General features: G+C 41.6%; 1 protein-coding gene across 1 annotated transcript in view; it reads left to right on the top strand.

The window, feature by feature from the left end:
- SRD5A1 (steroid 5 alpha-reductase 1) overlaps window positions 1-24,477 on the top strand; it is a 30,361-nt gene extending 5,884 nt beyond the window's left edge. Inside the window, exons 3-5 of the mRNA XM_075271036.1 lie at window positions 621-722; window positions 23,199-23,349; window positions 24,216-24,477. Of these exons, the coding sequence (XP_075127137.1) occupies window positions 621-722; window positions 23,199-23,349; window positions 24,216-24,282 (320 nt within the window). The 3' untranslated portion in view covers window positions 24,283-24,477. The remainder of the gene's footprint in view (window positions 1-620; window positions 723-23,198; window positions 23,350-24,215) is intronic.
- The last annotated feature ends 312 nt before the right edge of the window (window positions 24,478-24,789 follow it).

The following is a 24,789-nucleotide window of genomic DNA, read 5'->3' as shown; positions in this document are numbered from 1 at the left end:
TTCATGGGGGTGTCCATACACACATTAATTTAAGAGGAATTTTTCGGTTCTATTGTTAATGTGTCTGTGTATTGAATTAGTGTGCCGAGAAGATACAAGTCAAGTAAATGATTTATTATTGTGACTTATATTATTCTGCTCCTTATAATATGTAATTAAATGTACCAACATATTTTGGGTGTGGATAAAATATTTAATGCAGTTATATTTGGATTTACTTAAGGTGTAACTCTGCCCTGAAACTCAAAAAGACAGGTGTGACTTCAGTTATTTATTCTGATACTCCTTATATCACATTCACTGGGAAAATGACAAATCTGCATCTACTAACCTTAGTACATTGCTTTATTCTTGTTAGCAGATGCTATAGTAGCACCTGGGTCTTGGAAGCTGAGATACATGGTTCTGTTTGGTGTAGTTCTCAAACTGCAGCACTTTACTAATTTATTGACTGAACACAGTAATAATATATTCTACTGAGACTTGTCAGTGACTACCTTCTTGACACCACATCATTTATCCTCACTAAGGAGCTTGACAAACAGCAAAAGTTTATTTAAACTTTACTGTATATAGACAGTGTGCCTAAACACGACATTGCTTTTATTCCCGGTTTGCAGGTTTATTTCTATTCATCTGTGGAATGGTTATCAATATTTATTCTGACCACATACTAAGGAATCTGAGAAAACCTGGTGAGACAGGATATAAAATACCCAGAGGTAAGTATACACCTCAGCATGATCATAAATGCAGTGCAAAAAAATATCACTGATAGCCTTTGCTGTCATTCTATTTCTTAAATGTGACAACAGGAACCACATCTTTTCTAGTGCCTTAAATGGAAGTTTTTAAGTAATTTCAATTTAACCCCTTAGAGACACAGCCCAAAAGTGACTTAAGGACCAGGCCTCTTTTTTCAAATCTGACATGTGTTACTTTAAATGGCGATAACTTTGAGACGCTTTAACTTACACAAGTGATTCTGAGATTGTTTTTTCGTAACACATTGTACTTCATGTCAGTAGTAAATTTTTGTTGATATGTTTTGTCTTTAATTATGAAAAAATAGGAAATTTGGTGAAAATTTTGAAAAAAATGCAGTTTTCAAACTTTGAAATTGCAAGCCTTTGAAATAGAAAGTCATACTACCCGAATTTTTTCATAAATATAATTAACCATGTCTCTGATTTATGTAGCAATCGAATTTTAAGCACCCTTTCATTTTTTTCAGATATTATAAGGCTTACAAGTCAAGCAGTAATTTTCCAAATTTTCAAGAAAATTTCCAAAACACATTTTTCAAGGGACCAGTTCAGTTCTGAAGGGAACTTGAAAGGCCTCGCTAATAAAACCCCCCAAAAGTCACCCCATTCTAAAAACTGCACTCCTGAAAGAATCTAAAACAGCAGTTAGAAAGTTTCTTAACCCTTTCAGCATTTCACAACAATTAAAACAAAATGGAGGTCAAATTTACATTTTTCAATTTCTGTCACTAATATATTCATTTAGCCCTAGAATTTACACATTTACTAAGGTTTAAAGGAGAAACTGCACCCCACATTTTGTTACACAATTTCTCCCGAACACGACAATACCCCATATGTGCTGGTACCCTAATGTACGGGCACACGGTCGCTCTCAGAACGGATGGAGCACTAATTGGATTTTGTAGGCCAGATTTTGCTAGAATATTTTTCAGGCGCCATGCCCCGATTGCAAAGCCCCCAAGGTGCCAAGACAGTGGAAAACCCCAAAATGTCACCCCATTTTGGAAACTAGACCCCTCAAGGAATTTATCAAGGGGTATAGTGAGCACTTGGACCCTACAGGTGTTTCACAGATTTTTTTACCATTGAGATGTGAAAATGAAAAATTACTTTTTTTATAATAAAATGTCACTGTAGCCCCAAATTTTTCATCTTCACAAAGGGTTAAAGGAGAAACTGCACCCCACATTTTGTTACACAATTTCTCCCGAACACGACAATACCCCATATGTGCAGGTACCCTAATGTACGGGCACACGGTCGCTCTCAGAACGGATAGAGCGCTAATTGGATTTTGTAGGCCAGATTTTACTAGAATACTTTTCAGGCACCATGTCCCTTTTGCAGAGCCCCCAATGTGTCAAAACAGTGGAAACCCCCAAAATGTCACCCCATTTTGGAAACTATACCCCTCAAGGAATTTACCAAGGGGTTTAGTGAGCCCTTTGACCTTACAGGAGTGTAACAGAATTGGCCCAACAAAAGGAAAAGTGACATTTTTTGCTATAAAATGTAGCTTTTAACCCCAAATTATGCATTTCCACAACGGGTTAAAAAAGAAAATGCACCCCACAAATTGTCAAGCACTTTGCCCCAACTACAGAAATGCCCCACATGTGGATGTAAAGTGATGTATGGGCACACTGTAAAGTCCAGAGCTGAAGGATCGCTATTGGGATTTTGGAGGGCAAATTTAGCTGAAATCTGTTTCAGGCACCATGTTGCATTTGGAGAGCCCCTGAAGTGCTAGAACAGTGGAAACCCCCCCCCCCCAAAAACGACCCCATTTTGAAAACTAGACCCCTCAATGAATTTATCAAGGGGTTTAGTGAGCACTTGGACCCTACAGGTGTTTCACAGATTTTTTTACCATTGAGATGTGAAAATGAAAAATTACTTTTTTTCCAATAAATCGTCCATTTAGCGCCATATTTTTAATTTTTGCAAGTACTTAGAGAATTAAGAGCCCCCCACAGTTTGTTACACAATTTCCCCTGAACACGGCAATACCCCATATGGGATCATAATCTGCTGTATGGGTACATGTTGGGGCTCAGAATGGAAAGAGCGCTATTTGGATTTTGGAGGGCATATATTGCTGGAATAGTTTTGAGGTGCCATGTCGGATTTGCTGAGCCCCTAAAGTATCAATACAATAGAAACCCCTCAAAAGTGACCCCATTTTAGAAACTACACCCATCAAGGAATGTATCAAGTGGTATTATGATTTTGAGACTAAAAATGCTTCCCAAAATTTGAAATTTTTAAAGAAATATGCCATTTTGGTATCCAATGCATTGCACCCACTTTGTATTGTCAGAGACCTGCACTCCTAAAACTATTAAGTGGGCGATCCCGAGGGGCAAAAAAATTATATATGTGGGTATAAACTGCTGCTTGGGTGCACAGCAGGGCTCAGAAGGGAAGGAGCACTGCGCTTTATAGCTTTTGGGGTACAGATTTAGAGGGACTTTCTGGGTGCCATGTTGTTTTTGCAGAGCCCTGGAGGTGCCAGTAAACTGGAATTCCCCAAGAAGTGACCCCATTTTGTAGGGGAAATTTTAGAGTCTCTGCAAAAGTGCCATGGCATCCAAAAACCAAACCGTCTAAGTCTGTGCTCCAAAAACCAAATAACCTTCTTCCCTTCTGTGTCTGGCTGGGCCCTAATATCAGTTTATACCCACATATGACATTACGTACGTTATCCGGGGTACACCAGTGTCATACATGTGCCCTAATATCAGTTTATACTCACATATGACATTACCCCGGTTACACCAGTGTCATACATGTGGCATACACTGCAGTTTGGGCGCACAGCAGGGGGCAGAAGGGAAGGAGCGCGATGCGGCTTTTGGAGTACAGATTCAGATGTTTGGTATCTAGACGCCATGTCATGTTTGTAGAGCCTGTAAGGTACCAGAAAAGTGGATTCCCCAAAGGAGTGACCGCAGTTTGAAAACTGCACCCCTAAAAGAATTTATCAGGGGGTGTAGTGTAGTATTAGTATCCCGGACGTGACTGCACAGCGGATGGCAAAGAGGGAATATATAAGCGGTGCGGAGGACATTGCAGACACTAAATTCCCTACTGTACCCCCAGTAGCTCCTATGATTGGGGGAGTCACACTGGGGTCACTTTGGGGGTCACTTCTGGTATATTTTCCCTCATAAGCTGTAAATATAGGGTGTCCCCTGATATTCGCTTGCACAGCTTATACATTCCCTGCCTGCCGCACCCAGTTGTGTTCTAATGATTTGGCGATTTTGCGTGATTTTGTCTTTACATTGGTAGAGGCTATATTTTCTTTATTTTTCTGCTGACGTGGCCATATAAGGGCTTGTTGTTTGCGGGATACGATGTATTTTGTAATGACACCATCTTGGGGTGCCTAAAACTTACTGATTACATTTTATTAACTTTTTTTTTGCTGGATTTAAAAGAGAAAAAATCAATTCTGGTATTGAGTTTTACCTTTTACATTTTTCGCCATGCAGCGTACAGTATAAGTAACATGTGACCTTTATTCTGCGGGTTGGTACGGTTACGGCGATACCTCATTTATGTTATTTTTTTATGCGATACTAAGTCTGCAGAACAAAAACACATTTGGGGACATAAATCAGTGATTTTTGCATCGCCATCTTCTGAGAGGCGTAACATTTTTATTTTTCGCTTGACAGTGTTGGTTGAGGGCTTATTTTTTGCGGGACAACCTGTGCATTTTATTGGTACTATTTTGGGGTGCATATGACTTTTTGATCACTTTTTATAGCACATTTTGTAAGGTGAGATGGCGAAAAATCACTACTTCCGGCGGGTTTTTTCCGTTATTTTTTACCGCCGTTCACTGTGTACATTAAATATTGTTTCAGTTTTGTTGTACAGGTTGTTACGGACACGACAATACCAAATATGTATTGTTTTTATTAATTTTTTGTGTTTTTTTTACATAATTCATTATTTATAGAAAAAAGGGATTTTTGGGACTTTATAACTTTATTAATTGTTTTCAAATACTTTTTTTTTTTTTTTTTACACTTTTTTTTTTTACTTGTTCTTGTGTCTATGGGACACATGGATCAGTGAAGATTGCATCACTGATTCTCTACTCTAGACTGAGACACAGGCTGCAGTGACAGCCTGCACGTGTCTCACTCTAGACACAGGAAGTGAGCTGTGCGGACGGGACAGCTCACTTCCAGAAGACGCCGGGAGCACCAGGTAAGTAAGTGAGTGCTCAGGGCTGTCTGGGGTCACTAACCAGACCCCAGACTACGTACTACAGATACCGGCACCCCCCGATCTCGGTCCGGGGGGGTGCCGGCGGGGGGGGGGGGGGGAGAGATCGCGGCACCCTTTGTTTGCGGTGGTCATGTTTGACCATCGCAATCAAAGGGTTAAAACCTCCGATCGGTAAAAGTACCGACCGGAGGTTATGGAAAAGGGTGATAGCTGTCAGTAACAGCTATCACTCAGTTCCGATTCCGCCCGCTCAGCTAGTGAGCGGGCGGAATCACCATGACGTAATATTACTTCATGGTGCGCGAAGTACCTCGCGTCCATGACGTAATAGTACGTCAAAGGTCGCTAAGGGGTTAATAAGCGAGTGTGGCTGCACTTCCTGTTGTCATAAATTGACATTGCATAAAAAATGTAAAATTGGTAATGAGTGAAACAAGTATAATTTTTATAAAATGTCAGCTCAATTTTATATCCTATTTTCGGACTAAAAGACGCACCTAGGTTTTAGAGGAGGAAAATGGGGGAAAAAAATTCAAGCAAAAATGGTAAAATATTTAATATATGGGAGTTGTAGTTTTGCAACAGCTGGCATGACATTGACAGGTGACCCTGCAGCTGTACGGGGACGCATAGAGCATTTTTTTTGCAGGGCCAAATGTACTTTTTAGTTATACCATTTTGGAGAATGTCTATTGCTTAGATCACGTTTAATTAAAATCAGTGGCAAAACTGTGAAAAAAACCCCGGTGGTTTGGCACATTTGATTTTGACGTTCACCATACAGAAAAACTATTAGTAGACCGGGCATTACCAGGGATACTCAATGTGTATGTGTTTCACAGTAATTTTCTACTTTTATATGTATTCTAGGGAAAGGAGGTGATTTAGAACTTTTATTTATTTTATTTTTTTATTATATATTTTTAAAGCTTTTTAGTTTAACTATTTTATTGCAAGTCCCATAGACGGCAATACAACTGTATTGCTGTCTATGGGACATTCTTTATATCTGTATATTACTATTATGGAAGGTTATAGACTAGCCGCAATGTTATTATAGCAATGACCTTCTGATTGCGGGCATTAGCTTCGGGACTCCGTGTATAGCGGAAGTCCAGTTGCTATGGCAGCCAGTCCAGTTTCCATTACAGACCTGGCATCCGTTGTAATAGAAAGGCGGGTGCCGGGGAGGGTTAGACGCGGCACAGGTGCCGGGGCTGCGACATTGCTACGCTCCTGCCCTGTAGAAAGCCAGCAGCGGCAGGAGCGATGCTGCTATTCTGCTCCTCTGCCCCCTAACAGGTGGTGGCAATAACTAAATCACACTTGCAGCCAGTTGAAATGGATTAAAGTTGACTCAACCTCTGTCCAGTGTCCTTGTGTGTACCACATTGACCATGGAGAAAAGAAAGAAGAGCAAAGAACTGTCTGAGGACTTGAGAAGCTAAATTGTGAGGAAGCATGAGCAATCTCAAGGCTACAAGTCATCTCCAAAGACCTGAATGTTCCTGTGTCTACCGTGCGCAGTGTCATCAAGAAGTTTAAAGCTCATGGCACTGTGGCTAACCTCCCTAGATGTGGACGGAAAAGAAAAATTGACGAGAGATTTCAACGTAAGATTGTGCGGATGGTGGATAAAGAACCTCGACTAACATCCAAACAAGTTTAAGCTGCCCTGCAGTCCAAGGGTACAACAGTGTCAACCCGTTGGTGTCTGAATGAAAAGGGACTGTATGGTAGGATACCCAGGAAGACCCCAACTTCTTACCCAGACACATAAAAAAGCCAGGCTAGAGTTTGCCAAAAACTTACCTGAGAAAGCCAAAAAACATTTTGGAAGAATGTTCTCAGGTCAGATGAGACAAAAGTAGAGCTTTTTGGGAAAAGGCATCAACATAGTTTACAGGAAAAAAAAAAGAGGCCTTCAAAGAAAAGAACACGGTCCCTACAGTCAAACATGGCGGAGGTTCCCTGATGTTTTGGGGTTGCTTTGCTGCCTTTGGCACTGGACTGCTTGACCGTGTGCATGGCATTATGAAGTCTGAAGGCTACCAACAAATTTTGCAGCATAATGTAGGGCCCAGTGTGAGAAAGCTGGATCTCCCTCAGAGGTCATGGGTCTTCCAGCAGGACAATGACCCAAAACACACTTCAAAAAACACTAGAAAATGGTTTGAGAGAAAGCACTGGAGACTTCTAAAGTGGCCAGCAATGAGTCCAGACCTGAATCCCATAGAACACCTGTGGAGAGATCTCAAAACGGCAGTTTGGAGAAGGCACCCTTCAAATCTCAGGGACCTGGAGCAGTTTGGTCTAAAATGGTCTAAAATTCCAGCACAGCATTGTAAGAAACTCATTGATGGTTACCGGAAGCGGTTGTTCGCAGTTATTTTGTCTAAAGGTTGTGCTACCAAGTATTGTGCTACCCAAAGCAGACAAGGCCGGAGGACCTGATGGTAGAAGCGCAAGAGTTCTTAAAATGTGCAGTGACCAGCTAGGTGGTATTATTACGCACATGTACAATATGAGTCTAAAGCTGGGAGTGGTACCTCGACTGTGGAAAACATCTTGCGTGGTACCAGTCCCAAAGAAACCCAACCCGATGGACATCCCACCTGATGAAGGTCCTAGAGACTGGTCCTGACACACCTACGCCCTCTAGTGTGCCCCGCTCTGGACCCCCTCCAGTTTGCCTATCGGCCGGGCATTGGGGTAGATGACGCCATCATCCACCTTCTTCACAGAGCTCTCTCACACCTAGAGAAACCTGGGAACACTGTGAGAATAATGTTCTTTGACTTCTCCAGTGCATTCAATACCATTCAGCCAGGGCTACTGAGGGAAAAGCTGAACCTTGATGGTGTGGACCATCACCTGTCCAACTGGATCCTAGACTACCTGACAAACCGCCCTCAGTATGTGAGAGCCCGGGACTGTGTGTCTGACATTGATCTGTAGTATGGGGGCACCACAAGGTACAGTTCTTGCTCCATTTCTCTTCACACTGTGCACTGCTGACTTTAGGCACAACTCATCCAGCTGTTACTTACAGAAGTACTCCGATGACTCTGCTATAGTAGGCCTTATCACTGATGGCGACGATAGGGAATACAGAGATTTAAACTGGGATTTTGTTGACCAAGGAGATGGTGGTGGACTTTAGTAAACGGAGAGGTGCTCCAACCCCGGTGGAGATCCAAGGAACATGCATTGAGATAGTCAGGACCTATAAGTATCTGGGCGTGCTCCTCAATAATAAACTAGACTGAGCTGATCACCTGGAGGCGCTGCACAGAAAGGGCCACAGCAGATTCTACCTGCTCAGGAGGCTGAGGGCTTTCGGTGTCCAGGGGACACTTCTTAGGGCCTTGTTCAACTCTGTGGTTGCTTCAGCCATCTTTTTCGGTGTGGCCTGCTGGGGGAGCAGTATATCAACCAGGGACAGAAATAGACTTGACAGGCTGATCAGGAGGGCCAGCTCTGTCCTGGGGAGCCCCTTGGACCCAGTACAGGTGGTGGGTGACAGAAGGATACTGTCTGTGGTGACCTCCATGCGGGAGAACAAATCCCACCCCATGTATGAGACCTTGATGGGACTTAGCAGCACTGTAAGTGACCGTCTGCTTCTCCCCAAGTGTGAGAAGGAGCGCTATCGCAGGTCCTTCCTTCCAACCGCGACCAGGCTGTATAATCTACATCAGACCAAGCGAAGATCACTCCGCACAGAGAACTAATGATTATGATTATGACGATGACCATGAAGTCTTCCTTCTTTCTCGTCCGTTCCTTAGCTGCTATGGACTCCTAGTATATCTTTTCTTCTCAGCATATGTGTCTACTTCTGTAATATATTACTGTGTATTATCCTGTATCTGTATTACTATGCTACTGTAACATACTGAAATTTCCCCACTGTGGGACTATTAACCCCTTCCCGCCGATGGCATTTTTTGATTTTCGTTTTTCGTTTTTGACTCCCCTCCTTCTAAACCCCATAACTTTTTTATTTCTCCGCTCCCAGAGTCATATGAGGTCTTAATTTTTGCGGGACAATTTTTTCTTCATGATGCCACCATTAATTATTCTATATAATGTACTGGAAAGCAGGAAAAAAATTCAGAATGGGGTGGATTTGAAGAAAAAAATGCATTTCTGCGACTTTCTTACGGGCTTTGGTTTTACGGCGTTCACTGTGCAGCCAAAATGACATGTCCCCTATATTCTGTGTTTCGGTACGGTTCCAGGGATACCAAATTTATATGGTTCTATTTACATTTTGACCCCTAAAAAAAATTCCAAAACGGTGTTAAAAAACTTTTTTTCTAAAAGTCGCCATATTCCGACGGCCGTAACTTTTTTTATACATAGGTGTACGGGGATGCATAGGGCGTTTTTTTTTTGCGGGGCCGGGTGTACTTTTTAGTTCTACCATTTTCGGGAAATGTTATTGCTTTGATCACTTTTTATTCAAATTTTTATCAGAATTAAAACAGTGAAAAAACGGCGGTTTGGCACTTTTGACTATTTTTCCTGCTACGGCGTTTACCGAACAGGAAAAATATTTGTACAGATTTGTAGAGCGGGCGATTTCGGACGCGGGGATACCTAACATGTATATGTTTCACAGTTTTTAACTACTTTTATATCTGTTCTAGGGAAAGGGGGGTGATTTGAACTTTTAATACTTTTTATATTTTTTTATATTTTTTTTTACTTTTTTTTTTTTTTTTTTTTTTTGCATTTATTAGACCCCCTAGGGGTGTTGAACCCCAGGGGGTCTGATCACTAATGCAATGCATTACAATGCTAATGCATTGCAATGCATTGCAAAAAAGCATCATCTCTTTTGCAGGCTGTATACACCAGCCTGCAAAAGAGAGAATTTGCAGACCGGCTGGGAGCCTTTAACAAGGCTCCCGGCTGTCATGGCAACGGGGGGTCGGCCCTGGATCATGCTCCAGGAGCCGGCGATCCCTGCCAAAATGGCGGCGCCCATGCGCCGCCGGGAAAATGGCGCCTCCGGCGCCTTTGACAGCAGCGCCGGAGGGGTTAATGCCTCCGATCGGTCCGGGGACCGATCGGAGGCATTAGAGCCGGTTGTCTACTGCTTGAAGCAGTAGACACCCGGCGGCTATGACGGCCGCCCGGCTCCCGGGCGGTCGCCATAGTTACAGACCCGACACGCGCCGTACTATTACGGCGCATGTCGGGAAGGGGTTAAAGAATTATCTTATCTTATCAGGCTGAGAGTGCCAATGCTTTTGTCCGGCCATTTTTGGAGTTTTGTGTAAAATGATCAGTGATCTGACTTTTTTTTTTTTTTTTTTTCATTCTCTTTTGTGTTTTTTCATTGCAAGCAAAATAAATGAAGATATTAATACCAAAGAGTTTGTGCTTGCAATCATTTTCTGGAAGAAAATGAGTATTATCTGACAGAATTGCAGGGGTGCCAATACTTTTGGCCAACACTGTATATGGACATTATATTTTGGGGGGAAATGCACTATAATACTTCCCTACACCACACTCTAAATATGGTAGCTGTGTATTAAAGGATGTATTCTATGAAATGTGTTCCAATACATTTAGAGTAAAATAATTAATGAAAAGAGACTAAAGACTCCTAGATGTACTTTATACAATTCTAACAATGCTTAATAAAGTTTATTTGCAAAAACTGCAAATGGGGAAAATCTTGCAAAAAACTATTCAATACAGGAAAAAAGAAGTTTTCTGTAAGATAAAACGCATGCGAAGTTAGATATATCCCAAAAAAAGTGTCTGAGAAATCTACACCATAGTCATTAATCTAAAAATGGTACTGCAACAAATCAGGAAAATAGTTTGTGTGGGCACTCTGCAATAAGCAGGTAGCCTCCAATGTCCAAAAAATCCTCAAGCCCCACATTTCATGTGACAGAAGAAATTGCTATACAGTCTATCTCCCCCCACATACCATTCACTGACAGCCCCGATCTCACTTTCACAATATATGCAAGATACTACCCTTCCTGTAGCCCTGACCTAGATTATTCACTGTTGACTTTAAGGCTGGGGCCCCACGAGACGTAAACGCCGCAATTTGCCCGCAGCGGAGATGTTGCGGGAAAAATCGCAGCATTGTACAGTGCAGGCAAAGTGGATGGGATTCATGCGAATCCCATCTCCACTTTGCAGAAAAGATTGCAGCGCGGACACGCTGCAATTTGCAAAGCCATTGCGGCTTTGCAAATCGCAGCATGTCAGTTATATCTACGGAAACGCCGGTGGCTTACCCGTAGATCTAATGTTAAGAGAAAGTACGCAGAGGAAAACTCTGTGAACTTTCTCTTAAAAGCGCTGCGGAAAGAACCGCAATGCGTTCACGCAGCAGTTCTTCCTGCAGCGCTTTAGTGCTGCGGATATGGCCCATGGGGCCTTAGCCTAAGAAAGGGAAATATTAAGATAATATAATCCTTTAATAGTCCCACAATGGGGAAATTCAGTGTGATACAGCATCATGGATCAGTAGTATATAGCAAGAGAGAAACACATACAAGCTCATGGCAGATAGAGAAATACTAGGAGTCATAGCAACTAAAAAGAAAGAAACACAGACACACTGCAGGATCATTTAGTTCTCTGTGCGAAGTGATGTTATTACATCCCGACTGCGGTTGGAGGACATGGGGAGGGCGGCACAGCATGTGTCATAACAGGCAGAAATTTTTTTTTTTTTTTGCAGAGGTGGGGGACATATGCAGCTATCACAATAAACATGTGGTAGTTCCCTTGGTAGGTAGTGAGATCTCATGCTCTGCTGATATTTTGATATCTTGCATCAGCACTATTATTCCTTAACCACAAAAATGACCCAATAAGTACCCCATCTTTTGTCGCAAGCCCTCGTCCTATCTTACCGCCCGAAGAAGTCTGAAGCCATCCAGGTAGACAGGGTGCTGCTCTCTTGCCATGCTTAAGTCGCTCACTATTAACATCCTTTCCCGAGGACACTTTTTCTTCTCATGAGGTTTTTTTGCATGACCACATCTTTATAATTCCAAAGAGGGAAAAGATCCTCTATTATGTAATAAAAAAAAAAAAAATGTTGCCCCACAGCTCAACAAATGGCTATAATGCACATGAAGGATCTATGCGTGCAGGGAAAAACTCCTCGGCTAGGGGCAAACAATATGAGAAAAACAAAAATGCTACCAGAAATGCAAAAGAATCCAAAGGACTATTTAACACTTAACTATTAATGCTCCATAGCAAAAATATCAAAAAACACATCTACTGAAAGCAAAAAAAAATCATATGGAAGAAAAAACTACACAAAATGACAAAAAACATGACAATGGAAACAAAAAGACGCCACATATTGAGCTTGCTGCCCCTTACTCATAACATGTGAGGCGTCTTTTTGTTTCCATAGTCATGATTGTGTATTTTTTTTTCCATATGATTTTTCTGCTTTTAGTAGATGTGTTTTTTGATATTTTTGCTATGGAGCATTAAAAGTTAAGTATTAAATATTCCTTTGCATTGCTGGAACCTTTTTTGTTTTTCCCCTATTATATACCCTTTTTATGGACTGATTTCCATACTAAATATAGATTCTAAGCCTTGACTGATAAAAAGAATCCAAAGGAGCTTATATTAGGAAGTCTAGTTTTTAACAAAAAAAAAAAAAATTCTTCAGAAAATATCCATATTGTGTACAACACATAACCTTGTACATCAGGCTGCTATAGTCCCACAAACTGTTCACCACGTGAACTCTACCGACACCCAGCTTTCTGGGAAATGGAAACCTTTTATACCTTTAGACATTTCCCATAATCCTCTGCAGTTTTCTCTATAAAACACTGGAATTGCTACAGACTTGCCTCTTATAAGGTCAAGGTAGACACACCCTAGTGCAACTCCATTACTGCAGGTAAATATACAAAAAAAACACTTTATAAATCCATTTTAATGTGAACAGTTCCTTAGTTTTGGTACATTTTTCCCAGATGGCAAGACCAGAAATAGTAGGAAAACAGAGCATTAGGTGGCCAGCCTAATGAGGAAAGAAAGAAATAAGCAGGAATAAAACATTAACACAGAGAATTTACCAGACCTGGGGACTGCTGTACCACCACTAAGGTTACAAAGAGGAAATCACATGGAAACCTAAAACTAAACATTTTACCTCTTCACACTCTATGATCCACCATGCTACATATGCTCCGACTCTGAGAAGAAAATTGCCTGGGTGGGCTGGGGCTTCCTAACAGCTGCATTGACTCATAGGATTGGGCCAGGTGACAGAAGACGGAAACCTGGCAGACCGTGGCTGGCCGAGAGCGCCAGTGAGGTTTTTTTTTTTTTTTTTTTAACCAGACACAAAGTCCTGCATGTCTGACTTTGTCTCCGGTTGAAAAAAAGTGGTTTTGCTGCGGAGAGCACAAAACTCTCACAGGCGCTCACAGCCGGACACTTTCCTAACCCATTCAAATGAATGGGTTTGAAAACTGACTGCAGTTTTCTGTCTCCTGTCTCGTTTCGGGCAGGAAACGGAAACCTGCAAAATGGAGACCGGGGCGCAGATGTGAACGAGCCCTTAGTTCTGCAAAATTACTGAAGATATTTCTGAACACTACCCTTTCCATGTTTTAAAGCTCAATATCATTCTAATACATCATGAAAATTCTCATCTACATGCCATATGGCCACAGCAAATGATTTTATCTGTCCTATATCAAATATAGAAAGCAATTACAGTACTTGTATATCCAGCTCTACTTTATATTCTGGAAAACATTTTAAGAATTCATCAACATTATGTGAAAGATCCACTTCTAGCTTTAGTTCAAAAGACTTCACCAACAGCTCTATGTATGATTCTAGCCTAAGGCTAGGTTCACATGACTGAATTTGTAGCGGATTTTTCTTTTTTTTTTTTTTTTTTTTAAATGTAGATTGTGAGCCCCATATAGGAATCACAATGTACATTTTTTTCCTATCAGTATGTCTTTGTAGAAAGGGAGGAAATCCACACAAACACAGGGAGAACATACAAACTCCTTGCAGATGTTGTTCCTGGCGGGATTTGAACCCAGGACTTCAGCGCTAACCACTGAGCCACCGTGTTGCCCCTTGAATTTGTAGCTGATTTTGCACCCAAAGAGTTAAAAAGAACCTTTCATGTCCTCATGCACATGCTTCTTTCCCATTATGAGCCCCAGGGCTGGAGATATTGGTGCCATTAGTTTCAGCACCTATCTCTGCCCACTATGAGATGGGCATTCCTGACAGTCTATCAGTTCCTTGACAGTACTCGTCCATACTGGGGGAGGCGTTCCTCACAGCTCAGCATCTTCAATGGGTGGCAAGAATCGGACAGTACAGGGCTATGGACTAGTACTGTTGGGGGCATTCCTCACAGCCGAGCTAGACTGTAAGTAACGCTCTTCTGACAGTGGGCAGAGATCGGTGCTGAAACTAACGGCACCGATATCTCCAGTCCCGGGGCATACCGCATTTTTTGGACTATAAGACGTACTCCCCCCCCCCCCCCCCTCAAATTTTGGGGAAAATGAGGGTGTGTCTTATAGTCCGAATGTGGACTATAAGGGAGGGTGGAGGAGCGGAATTGCAGCATTGTCACGCTCCTGCCGCTGCTGGCTTCCTGCAGGGCAGGAGCGTAGTGATGCCGCAGGCCACAGCACCTGTTCCGGTGTCTAAAACCCTCCCCGGCATCCGCTGTTCTATTATAGTGGATATCGGGTCTGTAATGGCGGGTGCTCTGCTGCAGAGTGGCCGTCATAGCAACCAGGTTTCCGATATACGCAGAGGCCTGAAGCTAATGCCCACAATCAGAATGCATTCTAATTGCGGGCATAAAAACTTAACCCCTTCCCCCCAAAGTGTAAAATACCCCACGGGGCCAGTCCCCACCGGCCCCATACCTGTAAAGTTGCACGCCGGCTCCTGCGTGGCGATATTGCAAGAGCCGACCTGTTCAGGTGACAGCTAGGAGCCTACTGAAGGCTCCCAGGCCTGTCATTGCTATATTAATATTGCGGCTAGTCTACGACCAGCCGCAATAGTAATATACAGAATCTCCCATAGACGGCAATACACTTGCATTGCCGTCTATGGGACTTGCAATCAAATGATTGCAGGTTCAAGCCCCCTAAGGGGGGGAGGACTAATAAAATAGTTAAAAAAATAAATAAAGAAAGAAAAGTTCTAAATCACATCCTTTCCCTAGAATACATATAAAAGTAGAAAATTACTGTTAAACACATACACATTAGGAATCCCTGTGTCCGAAAATGCCCGTTCTACTAATATTTTTCCTGTACGGTGAATGTCAAAATCAAAAGTGCTAAACCGCCAGGTTTTTTTTCACCGTTTTGCCTCTGATTTAAATAAAAGGTGATCTAAGCAATAGACGTCCCCCAAAATGGTATTACTAAAAAGTTCATCTGGCCCTGCAAAAAAAAAACACTCTATGCATCCCCGCACAGCAGCAGGGTCACCTGTCAATGTGGCCTTGCAGCTATTGCAAAACTACAACTCCTATATTTTAAATATTGTACCATTTTGTGCTTCAAAATTTTTTTTCCCTATTTTTTTTTCTCTAAGTCATCTTCAAAACTAGAAGACGGGTAAGTATGATGGGGTGGGGAGGGGGTTGGGGGACTGAATTGAATAGCGGCTACTGTAAACTGCCATGGCCAGACCATGGAGTTTACGTCACATAGGGCCCCCAGTCTTAAGTTGCAGTGTCTCTGAACATGTTCTACTGGTGGTGAACTGCATTGCATTTTTCTCAAGCCCTGAGCCACTCCCTCACCAGAGGTGAATTTCTAAGGGGCAATACCTTAGACATAGGAAATGTTTGCTTGACAATGAGTTAAGTTGACAGTCTAAGGACCTTAGGGACTGGTTCAGAGAAAAGGGTTATCCAGATTGAGTATTAAGGGAGACGTATGGGAACCATCATGATTTATTGAATAGTACCGGTAATGATGGTAATAAAACCGAATGAGCTATGTTAGATTGATTATGATGTACATTACCACAAACATTTTGTTGAAGGACCCAGATCTTGGAGAGGTTGTAGGAAGTCAACATGAGGGTAGAAATTTATTGATTTAGGATGACATAGGGAGAGCTATGGGACTGCCCTTGTATATTTTTTTGGGTGGAGGGGGCACAGGTCTTTATCAGGGTCACTGTCTGTTTCCACTAACATGACCCCATTGGTTATGGACTCCTGGTTACTCCCTTTAGATGTCTAACCCTTAGTAAGATGTTCCAATTTCCGTTTCGGGGTTATGTTATGTATTGATTTGATCTCAGTTGTCTTTTTCACCAATGTATGTGGACTGTAATGAGAAGTAATTTTAGTATTTATGTTAAATGTTAAGTTTTAACCTACTTTTTGACCCTTGATGTATGTTGTCGAAATATGTGTGTATGTCTGTGTGCCATGCACAGAAATTCACTCACTTACACTCCTTTACATGCTATCACTGAAGTTATTAATGGTTGTCTGAGGAATATTATGCCAGGCTGAATGCACTTGAGCATACAATTGTCAAGATTGGCTGCTGGCAGCTCCTGTTGTAATTGACAACCAATCTGGAGATACTGCAGGCTCTAGCAGTACATTTAGGTCACAGAGGCTGCTCATAACTGAAGAGGGTAGATCTCTGTTCCAGCCTCCATTGCTGTCTTGTTGTGCACCATGATAACCTTTGACATGGGTGCTCTGAGATCAATGGAACATCTGTAACTGGACATCTGGTTCATAGCCCAATATCATTTAGAGAGGACCTTTCATCGGCTTTCCCGATCTGTGCCCGGTACCGTAGCGCTTTAGTGTCAGAAGGGCGTTTCTGACACTTAGCCAGGGATGCCCTTCTGCCCAGCAGCACCTATCGCGCTGTACTGGGGAGCGGGAAGGAACGCCCCCTCCCTCTGCTCACACAGCTCGTCCATAGACGAGTATTATCAGGAGAGGAAGGGGGGAGTTACTCCCCGCTCCACAGTACAGCGTGATAGGCGCTGCTGGGCAGAAGGGCGTCCCTGGCTAAGTGTCAGAAACGCCCTTCTGACTGTAAAGCCCTACGGTACCGGGACCGATAGCGCTTTACACCGGTCACAGATCGGGAAAGCCGATAGTGCGCTGAATTCAGCGCACTGTCAGCTTTCCAGCAGTATATAGAACTGCATGTGCCCAATCTGATGAAAGGTCCTCTTTAAGCTGTTCTTAATGATTTTTGTATGCACTGTTTGGGGCCCTAGGCTTCAGATGTGGCGTCCATTTTCACTTGTCATACAGAATAGATCACTACATGCAGTTATTCCAGTGACATGATCTGTCTGTGCAGAAGTTTGCCTCCACGCACGTTTTGCTGTCATTCCAGTTCATTGTTGTTATCCCAACCACCTGGACACACAGTATTGAACAATTCCATTCCATTGCGACCTAGGTGTGTAGTGATCTGCCAGAGTAATAAACAAAAGTCTCTCATTTCAAGGACTCTGTCTTTATCATTTTTCGACAAGTGGACATATCTGGTACATCAAAGAACAGGAGATGTTGTACAGTCATCCTATACCACTTGATCGGCGTTTTCATTTGGCTAAAAAAAATGTTATGGCTTCTATGCCCCTCCCACATACCACAGATTGGTTTTAGGTGCAGATCTTAGTAATACCTGCTACTTCCTTGATTTGCAAAAACTTACATCATGTCCTCCTTAGTGTTGCAATTTTAATGTTGAGGATTGTAGTCAGCCATTTATGACGAAGTTAAAAAATTAGGCCTGGCTTTCCCACAGGCCCTCCTGGATCTAACAGAAAGACAATAGTGCTAGAAACACAAAGCTCTGTTAGTGGTACAGTGTTGGCCACAAGTATTGGCACCCCTACAATTCTGTCAGATAATACTCCTTTTCTTCCAGAAAATGATTGCAAGCACAAACTCTTTGGTATTAACATCGTCATTTATTTTGCTTGCAATGGAAAAAAAAAGTCAAATCATTGATCATTTTACACAAAACTCCAAAAGTATTGGCACCCTCTTCCTAATACTTGGTAGCACAACCTTTAGACAAAATAACTGTGAACAACCGCTTCCGGTAACCATCAATGAGTTTCTTACAAAGCTCTGCTAGAATTTTAGACCATTCTTCTTTGGCAAACTGCTCCAGGTCCCTGAGATTTGAAGGGTGCCTTCTCCAAACTGCCATTTTGAGATCTCTCCACAGGTGTTCTATGGGATTCAGGCCTGGACTCATTGCCGGCCACTTTAGAAGTCTCCAGTGCTTTCTCTCAAACCATTTTCTAGTGCTTTTTGAAGTATGTTTTGGGTCATTGTCCTGCTGGAAGACCCATGACCTCTGAGGGAGACCCATCTTTCTCACACTGGGCCCTACATTGCGCTGCAAAATTTGTTGGTAGTCTTCAGACTTCATAATGCCATGCACACGGTCAAGCAGTCCAGTGCCAGAGGCAGCAAAGTCACCCCCAAAACATCAGGGAACCTCCGCCATGTTTGACTGTAGGGACCGTGTTCTTTTCTTTGAAGGCCTCTTTTTTTTTTTTCCTGTAAACTCTATGTTGATGCCTTTTCCCAAAAAGCTCTACTTTTGTCTCATCTGACAGGAGAACATTCTTCCAAAACGTTTTTGGCTTTCTCAGGTAAGTTTTGGCAAACTCCAGCCTGGCTTTTTTATGTCTCTGGGTAAGAAGTGGGGTCTTCCTGGGTATCCTACCATACAGTCTCTTTTCATTCAGACGCCGACGGATAGTGCGGGTTGACACTATTGTACCTTTGGACTGCAGGGCAGCTTGAACTTGTTTGGATGTTAGTCGAAGTTCTTTATCCACCATCTGCACAATCTTGCGTTGAAATCTCTCGTCAATTTTTCTTTTCCGTGCACATCTAGGGAGGTTAGCCACAGTGCCATGGGCTTTAAACTTCTTGATGACACTGCGCACGGTAGACACAGGAACATTCAGGTCTTTGGAGATGGACTTGTAGCCTTGAGATTGCGCATGCTTCCTCACAATTTTGTTTCTCAAGTCCTCAGACGGTTCTTTGGTCTTCATTCTTTTTTCCATGATCAATGTGGTACACACAAGGATACAGGGCAGAGGTTGAGTCAACTTTAATCCATTTCAACTGGCTGCAAGTGTGATTTAGTTATTGCCACCACCTGTTAGGTGCCTCAGATAAGTAACAGGTGCTGTTAATTACACAAATTAGAGAAGCATCACATGATTTTTCAAACAGTGCCAATACTTTTGTCCACCCCCTTTTTTATGTTTGCTGTGGAATTATATCCAATTTGGCTTTTTGACAATTCTTTTTGTGGTTTTCCATTGAAGACAAATTAAATGAAGATAATAATACCAAAGAATTTGTGATTGCAATCATTTTCTGGAAGAAAATGTGTATTATCTGACAGAATTGCAGGGGTGCCAATACTTTTGGCCAACACTATATAGACCCAATTTACCACCATTAATTAAAATATAAATAAAGGGAGTGCTACCATGAGTCCTGTGTTATGTCAATAGTAAAGCATCCTGATACCATAAATAGTGAGGTTGTTTTTTTTTTCACTCACAAGAACCTTGCCATGAATAAAGAATGGTATCTAAACATCCTCCAAGAGCAACTTATTCCAACTGTCCAGGAGAAATTTGTTGAAGGACAATGCTATTTTTCAGCATAATGAAGTACCTTGTCACAAGGCATAAATGATAACTAATTAGCTCATCGAGCAAAAGCTCAGAGCCTAATCCTATTAAGAACCTGTGGTCATTCCTCAAAAAACAAGTGGTAAACGAAGACTTAGAAATTGTGATAAACTCCAAGCACTAAATAGGCAAGAATGGGTTGCCATCTGTCAGAGTTTGTCCCTAAATCTGATATCCAGCATGCCAGAGCAAATTGCAGAAATCTTGAAATATAAGTGTCAATACTGTAAACATTGAGTCTTGGCATAAATTTAACATTTCAGTGAAAATTTTTTAATGCTTAATTGTTCTTTAATATACCATAGAAACATCTGACCAAAAGGCCTAAAAACATTGAGCCAGCAAACTTTGTGAAAACCAAAATTTGTGCCAGTCACAAAACTTTTAGCCATTACTCTAACTCCTAATTGGAGGATAAACAATATCAGGGTAATACAAAGGACAGAAAAAGGACAATAAATATGCAATTAGAAGTATGAGATTAATTTGCCCAGAGTGTTTCAGAATCACTTCAATTTATGGCAGATGCCAGGCTTTAATCATGCCATGTCAGGAGCATAGCTACAGGGTCTCTGCTTTCACACAACAGAAAGCAGGCAGCAATGCCTGTGATTGATCAGAGGGATCTCTAATCTTAGGCACTTAATCCCTCAAGTGCTGTGGTCAGATGGGACTGCAGCACTTGAGGGGTTTTTGCTGCCTTCACCCCCCCTACCCCAAACCAACTTTCAAACAGCTCCTGCACTTCAAGATTGCTTCTGAAGGCTCCCGTTAGTATATAACTATTGAGGCCTGTATGTAGCAGGCCTCAATAGTTATACAAGAATGGTAAGGGTCACCTGAAAAAATAAAGTGGCTTGCAAAAGTATTCATACCCTTCAAACTTTAAAATTTTTTCACCTTACAACCAAAAACTTAGGGCTCGTTCACATCTGCGTTGTCCTCTCCGTACTGCAGGTTTCCGTTTCCTGCATAAAACAGAGCAGGAGACGGAAACCTGCAGAAGTCTCTCACCCATTCATTTGAATGGGTGAGAAAGCTGTCCGGCCGTGAGCGGCAGTGAGCATTTTATGCTCTCCGCCGCGAAACCGGGTTTTTTAATCCGGACACAGAGTCGGACATGCAGTACTCTGTGTCCGGATTAAAAAATCAGGTTTCGCGGCGGAGAGCATAAAACGCTCACCGCCGCTCACGGCCGGACCCGGTCTGTGTTTTCCGTCTTCTGGCATGCAGAAGACGGAAAGCACAGAACGGAGAGTAGAACGCAGGTGTGAACCTAGCGTCAAATGTATTTTATTGAGATTTTAACTGCTAGACCAGTGGTTCTTAACCTTGTTTGAGGTACCGAACCCACCAGTTTCATATGCACATTCACCGAACCCTCCTTTAGTGATAAATCAAATATGATTTTTTTTCCCAAATTCAAGACATAGGTATGTTTTTTTTTTTTACTGGTACACAAAATGAACCGTGCATAGGGCCTAGGGTTCGATCGAACCCTTGTTAAGAACCACTGTGCTAGACCAACACAAAGTGGCAGATAATTGTGAAGTGGAATGAAAATGATACATGGTTTTCAAAATTTTATTCAAATAGAAATCTGAAAAGTGTGATGTGTAAAAATATTCAGCCCCCTGTACTCTGATACCCCTAAATAAAATCCAGTGTAATCAATTGTGAGGAGTCACTTAATTAGTTCATAGAGTCCAGATGTCTTAGTATAAATACACCTGTTCTGTAAAGGACTCATAGAACAGGTGTAAAAATCAAGTCAGCCCCCCGTCCTTCGCTATAATACATATAAAAGTGAATAAAACCACATTAGGAATACCTGTGTCACTAATTACCTGACTAGAAAAAATATAAACTGATATATTCTATACAGTAACTACTGTAGTAGGAAAAGGGGAGAAAAAAAAATCAAGAAGTCTGAATTGCAGTTTATTGCACTATTTCACCCCTCAAAAAATAAAAGTAAAAACAAAATATCAACAACAAAATTACCACATGGCACCATTTAAAAGGGGTTGTGTCTGTAAGGACACTTATCCCCCATCCACAAGATATGGGATAAGTATTCAATCACTTTGGACCTGACCAGTAACATTTGTTGTGAATGCAGGAGCTGCCTGTCATTTCAATTGAATTTCTGGAAGATGCCTGCTGTGTATGTAAATGTTTATCTAGCTGGTGTTTGTTCTTGAACAGTCCATATCACTGCCCAGATCACATGATGCAGTTTATATGCTTTCAATGAAGTCAATGAATGAACAAAACCATAGTAATATACTATAGTATAAACCAGGGAAATCCCATGTCAGTTTAATTTTCATTTAATTTTTTTTTTTTTTTTATAAATTTGAAAAAAATATGTGGGGTCATCCCCTCCTCATTTTTCATTATCAGTCAAGGTAAAACCAATTGCATACTATTAGCTGGGTGGGCAGGTTAGGGTAATGACGCATGCCTGTGGTTGCCGCAGGGACCAGTCATCACTTTAAACTCTCTGCTAGGTCATTGCTCCTCTTTGAATGTCTTTTGTACACAGTTATGGGAGCTGCTATTTTGTGGCTCCACTTCTGACCTTGTGGGCTTCTGATCTTGTGGAAATCCTGTTTAAACTTCCTGCTGCTGTCTCCCTTTTAATTTGCTTTTTTTTCCTAGATACATTCCATTCCCTTTTGCTTATCTCAATTAGTGTAGAGAGCTGTCCTTTTCTCTCTTTACACATTAAAGGGATTCTATCATTAGAATACCCTTTTTAAACTAAATACACATAGGAATAGCCTTAAGAAAGGCTATTCTTCTGTTACCTTTATTATTTTGATCCGCACCACCATTCCTTAGAAATATCAAACTTTCTTCCTTATGTAAATGAGTTTTCTCGCAGCACTGGAGGCGTTCCCCTGCGCTCAAACAGCACTGAGGGTGTCCCCAGTGCTGCTTGAAAACTCTCCAGCGACGGCCTCTGTCCTCTTCTCCTCCTCCCGCCTCATCTCTCATGCTCCTCTTCTTGAAAAAGCACCGACTGCGCATGTCCGTCAGTCATTTTCCTGAACTCTTCTGTTTTTAAGGGGTTAAACTTGCCTCCCAGACACTTAGGTGACAAGACCTCCCAAATTTTCTGCTATCTTTGCCCTGCAGCAGCAATCCCTCCGGTCCTGATCGACTGGCTAGAATAAAAGATGTCTCCCCCCTCCCCGTTGTTACTTTTCAGACACACCTGTTCTCCTTATGCCTCATGCTGTTCCCATACTATTTGTTTATTTCAAATACATCTTTTCAAGAAAACAAAACCCAGACGCACCTTATTGTTTGCACACTGTGGTATGTCCAGGTCTAGTTTGGAGCTGCTCAAGTTTAATGAGATTTAAAATGCCAAAATTAATTCCAGTGCATATATCATTTTTAAAATGTTTTTTATTCTATTTTAAGGTGGACTTTTTGAATATGTTTCTGGTGCAAACTTTTTGGGTGAAATTGTTGAATGGTCAGGATTTGCCATTGCTAGTTGGTCCCTTCCTGGAGCAGCTTTTGCTATATTCACATTGCTGGTACTGTTATCCCGTGCACAGCAACATCATCAGTAAGTATTTTATTATGTTCTCACAATTACACAGGGACAAGTTTGTCTTTAAAGAAAAACTGTCTTAGCTGCCCATACCAACCAATCACAGCACAGCTTTCATTTTCCAAAAACACTATACGAAGTGAAAGCCGTTCGGTGCTTGTTTACTGTGGGCAGCTAATTCAATTTTCAACTTTTTGTTTCATAAATCTGACCTATAGTGAATAGAGGTTTCAAGATAATGCAATAATTGTTGTATAGAACTATGATTTTTTTATTTTTTTTATGGCCTATTCTTAGCATAGTCCCTAAATATCGGAATGGTGGGAGGCTTACAATCACTCCCACTCGGAAGAACTGTTCATTAGTATGCATGGTCTGTATATGTATACAGTACACAGAGTTGGAAATTGGCTCTATACCCTGAATAGTGGCTGGTGCCTTCTTGGAAGACTGTGTGTGGTATGAGATGCAAAAGGTTTAATCTGTCCACAAACATTAAATACATCTTGACTGAACCCTCTGATTTAAGTAGGACCATCAATCGTGTATGGAGGTCTTTCGACTTGTGAATTTCAACATGGCCATACATTTTTACTTTCGGCGGGAACAGCAACTGACAGATGGGTTTGGCAGTGGCTGTCTCCCCACCCCAACTGAAAACGCATACACACTCTGACAAATTGATTGTGCATGTGTATAGGGAAATTGCGATACATAGCGGTCAGCTGAATGAGTTTACCTAATGTACATGGAAAGCCTAAATATTCAGTTTAAATTAAAGTGGTTATTGTTTATCTACCCGTCATAGACTGTCTAACCATATAGCTCCTGGTTGAAGTTGCTCTTTAATATTAATACTGTGACTTCTCATATTTTTCCAGATGGTATGTTGAAAAATTTGAAGACTATCCAAAAGCCAGGAAAATCCTGATTCCATTTATGTATTAAGTTCTGTGGAAGATAGCTTAAAACTGAAGTACCTACTCATCTCGGGTTAAATCTCCTCACACATCTGGTGCTGATCTGTCTTTATATCTGAGCTAAGATGACTTATTAGAATCTTCCTTTGGTTTAAGAAAGTTTGGCATTTTAAGCCTATGTGCCTGTTCCTTTTTCAATATTACATTTTGTTTTTATGATGTTCTGAGGGCTTGAAAATGTTCTACCTCATTTTATTGTTGTGATATATTATTCTCATTACCTTTTTAAGAATGTCTAAAAAGTAAAGTTTTTTTTCTCAGCAACTTAGCCAAAGGATCGTGTCTTCTATTTCTAACCCCTCATTTTTAAATGCTGTCCATAAATTTTAGATAGGAGCGTGCTTGTATTTTCTGTGGGAAGAGACAAATTAATCTGTGCTAGATTCATTGATCCAAGGTTAAATTAAATTAAAGGTTTAGATCATATATAGCAGGTCTACTGTTATCATCTTGCAGGGGACCTAACTGCAGCAAG

The sequence above is a fragment of the Leptodactylus fuscus genome, chromosome 4 (assembly GCF_031893055.1).
Source record: "Leptodactylus fuscus isolate aLepFus1 chromosome 4, aLepFus1.hap2, whole genome shotgun sequence".
NCBI classification, from domain to species: domain Eukaryota; kingdom Metazoa; phylum Chordata; class Amphibia; order Anura; family Leptodactylidae; genus Leptodactylus; species Leptodactylus fuscus.
The sequence above is the reverse complement of the archived record's forward strand: the minus strand, read 5'-3'. Positions and strand labels throughout refer to the sequence as shown.